This window comes from Cynoglossus semilaevis, chromosome 11 (genome assembly GCF_000523025.1).
Source record: "Cynoglossus semilaevis isolate Cse_v1.0 chromosome 11, Cse_v1.0, whole genome shotgun sequence".
Classification (NCBI taxonomy): Eukaryota; Metazoa; Chordata; class Actinopteri; order Pleuronectiformes; family Cynoglossidae; genus Cynoglossus; species Cynoglossus semilaevis.
The window spans coordinates 9,955,383-9,967,825 of NC_024317.1; the positions used below are offsets into that span (position 1 = coordinate 9,955,383).

At 41.7% G+C, this 12,443-nt stretch overlaps 1 protein-coding gene across 4 annotated transcripts in view; it reads right to left on the bottom strand.

Annotated features, from left to right (window-relative positions):
• Nucleotides 1-331: 331 nt before the first annotated feature.
• shq1 (SHQ1, H/ACA ribonucleoprotein assembly factor) overlaps nt 332-12,443 on the bottom strand; it is a 29,036-nt gene continuing 16,924 nt past the window's right edge. For all 4 annotated transcript variants that reach the window (XM_008320447.3, XM_008320448.2, XM_008320446.3 and 1 more), the window contains exons 11-12: nt 9,455-9,575; nt 332-1,396 (exon numbers count right to left, since the gene is read on the bottom strand). In XM_008320447.3, coding sequence (XP_008318669.1) covers nt 703-1,396; nt 9,455-9,575 — 815 coding nt within the window. In that variant the 3' untranslated portion in view covers nt 332-702. The remainder of the gene's footprint in view (nt 1,397-9,454; nt 9,576-12,443) is intronic.

The window sequence follows — 12,443 nt, forward strand, 5'->3', positions numbered from 1 at the left end:
TATCTCTAAAACAAACAGCTGCCGTGCCGCTGCCTCTCCTTCAAAGCCCTCATCTATCTGCCTGACATGTGCTGCCTTGTTTGTGCTCTGCCGTCTGCTCGACGAGGCTCACGATATTGAGCACCGTCGTCTGAGCTCCTCCACTCACGGCAGAAGAATCAATCACGTCTGGGTCCTCGGCCGCTCCTGTTCAAAGTCTTTTTCCCCTTCACTCAATCGCTGGTTTTTAGAAAGGAGTTAGTACTTTTTACACTTTTTTCATCAGGAGAGGAGTCGCTGCTCTAAATCCACGAATGATTGATGTACGGCGAACGACGAACACTGACAAATGTTTCTGACAATCCTGTTTATTTATAAAACACCGACAGGAAAACAAGGTATTATACTCAGATGAATGACATTTGGAGTAAACAGTTAAAAGAATATGCAGCTATAATTACTATAGGGGCGATTGTGGCTTTATTATTATCGTAGGTGAGAAGTTAAAGAAGTGAGAATCATGTTCATAGTCTTATATTCTATACTATAATTGAAAATACTAAACTGTGCTGTAAATATAAAAAAATCAGTTAAGGCTTTAAATGAAAACGTAACTAAACTGAAGGTGGATGATGATCCAGTGGAACCAAGTTGAAACATCTTGTTTAGCAAATGATTTAAATCCCCACCGGTCCAGCCATTAATCCAGCAGATTTTTCCATATTACATCCGTTGAATGAAGTCATTTTCCTCCTCATCCTCTGGTGTTCGTACGATGAGCAGAGGATTCCTGTACGGACCGGGCTCTAACAAAGTCCCACTGCTGCTACTTGCAGATGTTGGTTTCCTCTTTGCTTCAACGCTGCTCAGCTGGGAACACCGTCTCCCCTCTGTGCCTCCGCTGGAGTCCTCAGAGATTTGCAGCTCGTCAGCCAAATGCTCACCCAGCTCCTGGATGAGAAGTCTGGTGTCTCCAGAAGCCGAGGGGAGGGTGTCCACTTTCTCCGCTGCTAAGCTGAGAGTGCTTGTTGGTTCCCGGGGGATGGGAGAGGCAGCGGACGTGGGTTGGGGAAGTGGAGGGCTGTCCTTAAAAGTCTTCCCTCCTCCTCCTCCCCTTCCTGATTCAGCACACTCTTCAGCCTCTGACTCCTCGCTCTCATAAGATGAGCCGCTGCTGCTGCTGCTGCTGTCACTGCTGCTGCTGCTGCTGTCGCTGCTGCTGCTGCTGTCGCTGCTGTCATCACTGCTGTCACCGTTGGATAATGGAGCGCTCTCAGATGGTCCCTGCTCTTTTGCCTTCGTTTCCTCCACCACCAGAGCTGCCGCCTCCTCCAGTTCCACCAGCTCCAGCTTCAAGTCTTTTTTGTGCAGAGGAGCTGTTTTTAACATTGCAGCAAAAGCTGTCAACTTTTTTGACCTGAGAGGAGGAAGCGAGAGAAAAGGAAAAATTGAGTCGTTTAATGAAAACCCCGGCTACAGCTGTGTAAGAGGAATAAAATATCTTTTCTAATAACTGCCTGGCTCTTTGTATTGAAGACATGGCCACGGGATAACCATCTGTGAATCTAATAGCCATTAGCAAAAACCCTTTTTCATCTGAATTTTAAATAGAGCCTAATTTGTGAGCAGAGGGACTCAATGAAACATGGAAATGTGGAGGTTTAAATAATGGATTCTCAAGAGCGGAGCCGGGGGTGGGGGTGGGGGGGCACACACCTCCTTGACCACAGTCTACACATGCACACTCACACTTTCATGTTCATGACAGACCACACCAACAGACAGAGGCTGTGCTAGGGCAGAGATGTATCTTGTGGACATCAGGGGAAAAGAAAATTTGGATTTGGAATTTAAACTTAGTTTATAAAAGTTATAAAAAAAGATTAAAATTGATTGAATAAATTTCCAGGACATTTGACTATTTTCCTCATATTCCACATTCCATGTTTTTTTATTGGTACATGTTCTAAACCTGCACTGAGAAGCAGAGTTATTGACACTGAGGGGTCACAGACCATTAGCTACGAGGTTCAACTCTGTGACAGTCCATTCATTTTCAGCCAGAGAATGGCTGCAAACAACAGCCTCAGCGAAAATGTCACTAAAACTCCGGATGAGTAGAACTCATCACTACATCCAACAACCCAGTGGCTGTGTCACCACAGAAGACACCACAGAGTCCTGTAAGAGAGGGAGGTGTTTTATTACTAATGAATGTCCTCCCACAGGGCCCTCCTTGTTTGGAGGCCCCTGTTTTCACATTATTCACACTAGGAATCCCTGCCAGGCTGACAAAAACATAAGTGGTTGCTGTTCGTCCCTCTGTGCTGCCAGAGCTCATGTGCCGCCTTCATTGCTGTGGTGATTACGAGCTGACCTTTGGGGGTCACCGCCATTCAGACCATGCTTATTCAGGTTGGGATTAAAAGTATGTGCGATGCTGGTGTGCGTTTATGCGGGGGGGGGGGGTTGTATGTGTGGCTAGGCTTCTCTCTGGCTGCCATTTACATTTTCATACACTGCTCCTCTGACCCTCTCTTGCCCAAATTAACCCACCGCTGAGCACCACGATGGCTCTTCATTACTGTGTTGTCCCTAATGAGACCCTATTCTGGAGCACAAGTGTTCATGGAAGGAGTGTGTGGAGGCTGTGTATTCATTTTAGACCTCAGGACGGAGAGTGTGAACAGATCCTACAGCAAGAAAATACCGATACTCAATCTATATCGATTTTTTTTTTCTGTAATGTAATTGGGGTTTCCCTTAAGGCAGGGGTGTAAACTCATTTTCACTGGCGGCTCATAAACGGAAGACTGTACAGTATAGATGTAACTACTCCATAACGTAATAATAATGTTTTAACTGATAAAAAGAAACTCTAAAGTATTAAATGATTTTTAAGCTCCCGCGGGCCACTAAAGATAACTTGGCGGGCCGTATTTGGCCCCCGGGCCTTGAGGTTGACACATGTGCCCTAAGACATTATAGAATATTATAATTATTTTTTCTCTTTTAAACAAACATACTCTTGTATAAAGAGTTTAAGCCACAAGTCAAATGTCACAGAAACCTTTGTTAACAGAGTTCACTCTGCACAATATGACAGATCCTTGCTCCTTGAATAAAATAAAACAAATCTCTTTTTCCTGCATGACAAAAACACATTCAGTCTGCACAAGGACAGACATTTCTTTTTTTCAGGTGTCTATGAACTCAGTCAGCTTCACGGCTCTTTGTGCTTCATATCGTGCATTTAAATGAGATCATGCTCATGCCTTCTGGCAGACAATTCCTTCAGTTCAATCTCGGAGGACTGCTGAGTCACGTCCCTTCTGGTATTGCTCTGTCATTGCTGGGGCCACACACTGTGCATGCATTAAAGAATATGCCTATTAATGAGGTATATGGAAAAGTTAGCCTGTCTTTTATAATATTACATTCCGTGTTTAGAATCACATTTAAACTTTAATTCAGATCAAATGCAAAGACTGCATTTTTCCTCAAGTCAATTCAAACATCACGTGCAAATTATCATATTGTAAAAAATACACTGAACTCCTGGACAAATAACTCCAGCTATTCTGTAGATACACAGTGAAAATGGCAGGTAAGAGCGGAGTTTGCAAGTCATGCATAATTCAAACAGTGACTAATAGCTTCTTCAAACAGTGACTAGGGGATAAAGGGAGATGTATGATCCTGGTTCCTGCAGGCTGCACACAGGCCGTCCAGGTTCAAGACTCTATAAAATCCACGTGAGAAGTTGCTGCATCAAGGCTGGGGCTGAAGAGCCTCCTGCAGCACAGCCACTTCAAAGACTGGCCCGTATTCCCTTTCCCCCCGTGGGAAGTCATTATTGAGTTAGAATTGGAAGGGCCCGCTTGTTTTCTCTCCCCTCCCTTGCTCGGTGGTGGGAGAAGCGTAGCCTGCGGTGAATACAAAGACTCTGTCCGGGAGGGGGAGGGGGGGTGTTGTACACAATCCAGTCATTACTACACCACTGTTGTGGCTTGCAGTCATTAAACTGAGGAGGGGTGGCGTTTTCAAGGTTGGAAAACTTCTGGCGAGACAAAGACACTTCCATCTGCCAGAGTCCTTGAGAGCAGTGAACGAAAAATGTAAATGTGTGTTTGTGTGTGTGTGTGTGTTTGTTTGTTTGTATTCAGCACCGTCAGAAATTTCTTTTATCAGAGTCGTGTTCGGTGAAAAAGACAACTCATTAAATATGTCTGAGCTGTTGAACAATCTCCAGATGAAGCCCGTCATCGGATGTATAAATCTGTGTAATATAAGTGAGCGAGTGTAACTCACAAACTACATAACTGACTGGCTGAGTGGGATAAAAGCTGACAGGGGGGATGGGATCCATCAATCTAACTAAATACTGGACGGAGTCGAGGCGTTGGATGCCAGCGTGATTCAAGAAATATAAACCAGACCTATACAACCAACGAGGGGTTGAACATGAACAGTTCTGCAGGTGTTCTACCAGGGCCTTATTCCCACAGTCACATTTAGGCTTGAACAAGGAGCTGCCAAGGACTCTATTAGAGCATCAGGGCCAAGATTCCAACGTAAACGTAAACATTTCTGAGTCTCTAGTTTCTTTCTAGAAACCTAAATTCCAGAGTTCTACAGCTGCCTGGTAAAAAACACAATTAGAAAGCACAAAAAAATCAATGTCTGGCTGCAGACCATGGTAGTGGATGTAACATTCGTGCAGAAAGTTTCTTGGGAATGCCACAGCTTGTGTTTTTGTTTTGTCAAAGTGCAGTATTTGTAAAGGTGACAGCAGTTGATTGGTCTCTACTTGAAATGTCGAAGCCCTCAGGTTTTCTTTCTTGAAAGTTTCCTTTTTTTAACACTAGAGCATGACAAGCTGAAACTGAGTTGAGTCAGTTGTCATTCTTCAGTTGGAACTGTCAGGCAGTTTAAAACTTTTTTCGACAGATGTTGTTCCTTAGGCAGTCTAGTCCCAGCACTGTAGCTGTTCAGTCTGTGTTTTACTCTTCCTTCTCCTCCAAAAACAGTCATGTGAAGCTGCAAAGACGGAGAAATCCCTTCACTGTTGTTGAGTGTAAAAAATGGAGAGGCCAATCCCAAGTTCAAGTTGATGTTTCACATGATCTTGTGCGTTCTGGTGTGGTAACACGCTGGGAGGAAATCTGTACTCTTTATCTCTGTTAGTTGGGAGACATTTGTGTCATTGTTCCCCTCAGCAGGGTCTCTGGGATCTCCCTCCGTGCAGAGGCTAACAGATCAGATACTGTGGCTCCTTTATTTGTCTTACAGCTTTCAGTGGGACAGGCCACTGACAGTAGTAAAACCCTGCCTGGTGCTTCCACTAAAGTCCATATCAGGAAAAAAAAAACAACACTGTCACAGCAGCTGTGTGGTTGGCAAGAAGAGATTTAGAAAACCCGCCAGTCTTGGCTTCCACCTTACTTACACACAAGAAGGATCACATTCCAGAAATAACAACAAATTTAAATCTCCAATGAAAAGCCTCTTGGCACAAGTCAAATGAAAAACCTGGCTGCGCTGAGAAGCTCGTGGGACGATGAAGGTGATAAGAGCCGTGTGTTTTTTAATCCTACCAGCAGGCACGCTGTGGTCAACTGAACAGCATTTTACAGCGTGTTAACAACTTGCCAGCAAACACAAGGGCATTTTCAAGGCATTGGAAAACCAGTCAAAGGTTAAACAGTGACCTGACAGTTGACCTTACTGCCCCACAACACTGCCACTCACTGGAGCTGCAGCTACTGCTGACACACTCATCCACACATTAAAAGAATGACAATGGAGAGTATGTGTATTTTGCACTAGACTAAAAGGTAGGACGTCAAACCAAGTCACATGGCATCATTTCTAAAATTCAGTTTAGAATAAATCTGACAATAAACGGCTGCCGGGGGTTGGCGACCACTGCTCCAAACCATCAGAAACACAAACATTGAGACCCAGCCATTTCTCACCATTACTGAGAAATTGTGTGTGTGTCCAAAGTCAAAGTTTGTTATTGTGTAGACAAACAAATTAACACAGCAACTTATTCCCTCACAACAAAATACTTCATTTGCCCCTACCCTCCAGCCCACCTTTTCAAACTAACACAAAAGTACTTCACTTGAATGCTACCATACTTTTCCCTGGTAGAATATAATTAACCCATTTAAAAAACGTGGTTGGGTGGTTTTTAAAAAAAAAACAGAGTTGTAGCCCCTCTGGTTTATCCAAGGCCCTGTAACACAACACTGGGATTAGAAGCTTTTGTCTGTTGTGGCTGCCATGAATCTACGTTGGCCTCCCTCCAAGTCTTAAGAAAAAGAATGAAGACAAAGACTATGAGAGAGAGAGAGAGAGAAAGAGAGGGGGGTGGTGGGAGCATTTTCTTTCTACACAATTTTCAAGGGTCTTGGCATTGGAGGTCCTTCAAGAATCCAAGGAGGCTACAACACTATTTTGGAATATAGCTCAATGCTAACGATGTATACAGAGATAAATGGGATTGGATGGGGCGGCAAGGCCGGAGTTATAACAGTGGTGGTAAAAAAAATGTTCACACAAATGAGACACAGACAAGCAAAAAAAAAAAAACATTTGGGAGTTTGCACCTTTGAATTGAGTGAGCAGGGATAGAGTCACTTTTTAAACTGTGAAAGAAATCCCGGGTGGCCCTTGCCCCCGGGGTTTAAATCACACTGAAGGCTTTATTGGGCTGTAAATTTGACACTGATGCCAAGGCAGTTAAAATAACTTTCTGAAAGAGAACTCCACGTGGGATAGCGAGAGGCCTAAATAAATCAACGCTCCAGCCAACAAACCCATTAATCCCTGTGTCCATCATGCAAAGCTCATCACGTCTGTCTCTGCGGTGTCAGAGTGACAAGATACAGGGATGCAGTGAGGAGTAGATTAAATCTCCTTCAACTGCCTGCTCCCTGATATGACTCGCTTAGCTAAGGATGACAAATCCTGCACGGGGGAATATTTCACACGGAACAAAACGATGCCAACTCCATCCGTCATCATACCCGTCAAGAGACACAGTGCGGCTGTTACAACAAATGGCGCTTTTGACAGAAGATGTGAGTCTGCTTGTTCTAAACAACAGAAATCCGTGTTTCCTTTGCCATGCTCTTTTAAAATCACACTGAAACATCAGGAAATAGTTTCACTAACCACAAGAGAAGACTGTATAATTTCTACAGAGCCAGAACCTCCACACTGACACCACCAAAGCCAACCTACGCCTGAACACTCTGTTAAGCGGTTTAATATGAGTGAAGTGGTTTCATTAATCCCAATGTTTTTTAACAATGTGACGGCTGACATTGTTGCAATAAGTGCAGTCAATATTAGAATCCGTGTGTTGCCTGTACATTAATGCCATGGTCAGGCCAAACGTGATATTATTTTTAAAAAAGTTTTTTCTAATAGTAACCACTTTAATTCCAGGGTCATTTACATTTTAAGCAGTAGTGCATTTCAGATACACTGATTGACATATATTTTTGAAGATCTCTTAAGCCAACAGTAAAAAAAACAAATTTTGTCTGTTTGTTTTGTGGAGGTAAAGTAAAGTTTTAATCACAGTTTGAATTCACAGCAACCTATAAATGATATAAAAATCTATGTCTAGGGTGTAATTAGTAGCACATTTTGTTACTTTAAGGTGGCAACAAGAGCAATTTGAGTTTGACTGATTGGTTTCCTTTGTGGAAGTACTAAATTACGAGGCTGTTAAATCTTTTTGTGTTCTTTTAAAGCTGTACGCTGGCCCACTCCGTTGTTGTGCTAGTCTATAAATAAAACTAAATGAATATAAACGTTCTCTGCCAATTCTGTACAATGGTTCCACCATTTTCTTTTTTACTTTGTCCAGACTTTTCATTAAAGATTGAGTCACTCACTTGTCCACAGAGTCCTATGGGAAAACTATTGGTTTTAGCTTACAGAGAAATGTGACTGGGACGTCCACTGAGTCTTAATGTGGTAAGAGTTGTTTTGTTTTTTTTATATGAATGTAACACTTTAAAATGTTTTCAATCATAAAAAGAAATGAGTCTTTGGAAAAGACTAATTTCTATGTTATCTTAATTTATAATATCTGTAAATACTAGTCTCAATTTATGGTTACACTTCTTCAATATAGTAATACATCAGTTTTGTTTTGTTTTTTCATTTGAGAGAAACTGTCGTAGTCGTTTTTATAGCTTTGCAACCAAATGAGTTCATTCGAGATCAAATTCCCATCTGGTGGTGGATTAGTTCATGCAAATCAGTTGAGAAGTGAGTGTGTATTACTAAAAAAACAAAACTAATTTCACTCCACATTTTTTTAAATATATAATCATCTTGTCTGAACACCAGCTTTATTTATGTTCCACTGCAGAGAGGAAGAAACAAAGCCCACATGGTGAAATGCATCATTTCAGTCACAGGTCAGTGGTGTGTGTGATCTCAGACTAATCCCTTTAACGATCAATGCAGGGAGAAGCGGGGAGAACACGTGTAAGGTCAAGCTGACATTTGGCTACAATGTAGTTCAGCCTGAAAAGAGATGAGTGACAGAAACTCCAGTGCCTCTCAGCCAGGAGACTGATTGAGATTTCCAGTGAGGTGACAGACCGTCAGCCTGTCAACAGCTTAACAAGAGAACAGAGTAAAACAAAGGGCGTGTCTTCTCTGTGGTCCGTGAGATCAGGAGACAGGAAATCACACCCGACCTGAGCCGCATCTCACTATCAGCATTCACAACGTCCACCCTTCCAGGAGGAAAATAACTCAAGATTTGTACTTTGGGAAAAGGAAGAAATGAGAATGTAAAGGGAGAGAAGAGGTGGTGGAGGTGGGGTGCGCAATAAATCCCCACAGCCCTTTTATCGTGTCTGCATCTGGGCGCTGAGCCTACAACATCAGGCGCACATTTTTCAACTGGGACTTTTCCAGACGAGCACACCGCTAGGCTGAACTGCGGCCAAGAGTAAAACAGTGCTCATTACTGAGTAATGTGCTTGCAGGCTCACATTTGAAATGTGTAAGTAATTGTAGATGTGCCTGGAGGAGTGGAGAGCTATCAAATCCATATCATCCAGAAGAATACTGCAGATTTGTGGAACTGGCCTAAAGTCCTGGTGAAGGGTTACAGGCACAGAGACTGTCAATGACAGCACACACACACACACACACTCTCACACACACACACAGACAGAGTAAATGTTTGTGGGTAGGTAATCTGCAGAGTGCAGTTTGCTCTTTTTAGATTTGGTAATACTAGTTTTGACACATAGTGATGAGCAGCTGCATCCACCACTGGCAGCCGTGACAAAAGCCTCATCTAAAAAGCACTGGTGCGTTATAAGGGCAGAGTGCCTCTTCTACCAGTTTGAAAGGTTCAGCAATTCTGTGTCGATGAAGGTTTGTCTGGGGTGAGTGCACATAAAATGCAAATGTGTGTGCATGAACTCACTTGACCCTCTGAATCCAGACGCAGTAGTCGGTGATGTACAGATCATTCAATATGTAGGCCGGCTCGTTCTCTCTGAAGACTTTGTGAATATCCAGCAGGCATTTGAGGACACAGGCTTTTCCTGGGTACAGGATTACATCACAGCAGGAAAATGAAAAAATAAATAAAAATACACAAGAGTGTTATTCTCAATCAGCAATAAAGAGACAAAATAAAGACAATTTACTCTGGCTCCTAGTACCCACACCATAGACATGATGTTATAACTGAGAGACCATCAACATTCAGCACTAAAACAGAAAAAGAATCTGCCGATTTAAAATATGACCCAAAGGATGAAAACAGTCCAATAGAGACACAGTAGTCAATGAAAACAGAACTCCATCAGACTGTTCTTATAGGAGGTCAAGTTATGTCAATAGTGTTCAGAACTGCTGCAAGCTCTCTAATAACTGTGTGTAAACCACTGCCCTCTGGCTCCATGCAGCACTCCAGGAACTAGTTTGAGATCTTTTTCTAATCTGGTCTAAGTTTTTAACTGATCAGCATTAAAACTTCTACTACCTTTAAAAAAAACAAAAACAAAACCAAACAATGATTCAGTTAACCTTTAAAAAAAACAAAACCAAACAATGATTCAGTTTGGTAAAAGTATTCTTCTGAAAGTTCGTGAAAACATCATTGTTGTACTTGAAGAGTCTGGCTGCGATGTATGTAATTGACTCCCATCTGTCGTACAGCTCAGTCTAAAGCCTCTTAATTCCTTAAATATGTTTGCTTGTGTCACATCACTGCAGAAGACCTGAAGAAAGCCTTGTAGATTTGAGTCTGTATGTTTTGTTTGGTCTGTGTAATGTGATTAAAATGTCCTGGATTGAGGTAATACTTCTGCGCTTGTGCAACATAATGTGATGATGTGACAGAAGGAGGACGAACCAGATCACTATGTTACCTCAGCCACTGAATAAACACCAGCATCTCATGCCAAAAACACTTGTTTTTAAGTTCACTCTGAACTGTATGTGCCTTGAGCAACATCTCCAAAATCCCACATGTAATTCAATGGTGTCCGACAGTAAACAAATGTAAAAGAAATAAGCTATAAATGGTATACAAACAGTTAAATATCCAAAAGATTTTCAGATACTGTTTTATGTACATGTTTATTTGTAGCTAAAAACTTTTTTTATTGGAATACCTTTTATATGTTGACGGTTTTTGTAGCTCAAAACCAAATCAACCACCAGTGTTACAACAGTTTAATCAAACTTTTCAGCATCTGTCTGTCTTTACTGCAGGTACTAGCCTGGGTATATCCAATGTGTAAAATGTGCAGAGGTGATGTAATTTTTGGTAACTTGAGTGGAGAATAAATGTGTAAAAATGTAATTAGTTTTATAAAAATATATATAAAAATATACTCTTGAAGCAGAATAAACCACAGACCAGCACAAGCCTTAAAAAGATAAATAAAGCCTCATTACTATTTCTCCCACAAAACCAAGCGCGACAAAGATGTTTCCAGACTGCTTCACACACAAGACCAACAGGGTATGACCACCTTTTATTAATAGTCTATGAGTGAAGGACAATTGTTGGCATAAAGAGCCAAGTCCTACCATTGTTGCCCTCTGTGGAACCTGGTGTGTTTTCATCTATTTATTCACTATGTAACTGATGACACACAACACGGCCTGGCGTTCTAGCCTAATTCACAGTAAACAGCTCAACCATCAGATATTCATTTGTTTACTAGGTGTAATCATAACATGGTTTATGGCCGTCACCTGTGCTTTGGCAGACATTCTAGCCAGCACTTAACACCACAAATGTGTCACACGTGCACTGAATCTTAATTTGTTATTCTGAAAAATGACTTTTCCCAAACTTCCCACATCCCTTCTCCCTGCAGTCAGACATATAAATAACCCAGAGATGTGACCAATAATCGACTGAGGGCAAGACAAAAATGCCTCTCTCTCCAACACTGAAGAGTTTGCTGGCGTTGTCCAGAGACATTCCAGGGCAATTAAAATAAACTGCGCACTTGAAGCAAGGAAAACCTAAAGCAAACATTTGGTTCTTGTTTAAGTAAGGGATTGGATGCAGGGAACTCTGCCCTGAAAGACTTGGAAGGACTTGGCTCATTTGGGAAAGAATAACACACACTCTTAAAAATGTTGACTTTTTCATGGTAAAGTTGTTAGAAGAACAGTACAATTCCAGTCTCTGCCCTGGATAAACTGTGGGATTCTTGGGAAAATGCCAGCAAGTATGAGCAATGTTCCTCGTCTGATTGATAGGAAAGAGGTCAAGTGAGGAAGTCAGCACTGTATGTATCCCTTTCAGTCTTGAATGTTAGTTCTCAACAATTTTTGTTACGGTACTTCCAAACGGTAAACAACTACCAATGAGAGCAACAAGACACTAAACCCATATTGGTATTGGTCTATCATTCCTACGTGTCTGTATCTGTGACTTATCATGATGGAGCAAAGTTTTTCAGAGCAATTTTGTTTCTTTTTTTGCCAATGTAGTCTTCAGCTTTAGCAAAACTAAATCCTCAATCATAACTAGCAGTAACTGTTCTCTGTCCTATGAGAAAGTCTATTCAAATTATTCTTTCAGAATCCTAGAAAACCACTGTCATGACCTTTTGAACTGACCTCTTTGCAATGAAGCACAGGCTCAGCAGTTTTTTCCTCACCTTGCTTCATCACCAGTAATGTAATGTCCAATAATATAATGAGCATCAATGTTAAAAGTGCTAAAAAGTGTTGAAACATTAGGCCAGTTAAATCTTTAAAATTGCTCAGACAAAGACCTTGTGGCTGGATTAAGTCATGGAACTGTGAGAGATTCCAACTTCATTAGCAACTGCATCAGCTGTGACTTCTTTCTTTGGTCAGGATCTTTTTTTCTACCCATTTTAAATGACTTGATACAAGAAAAACACAGCATTAGATGCATCTGTGAAACTACTAAACAT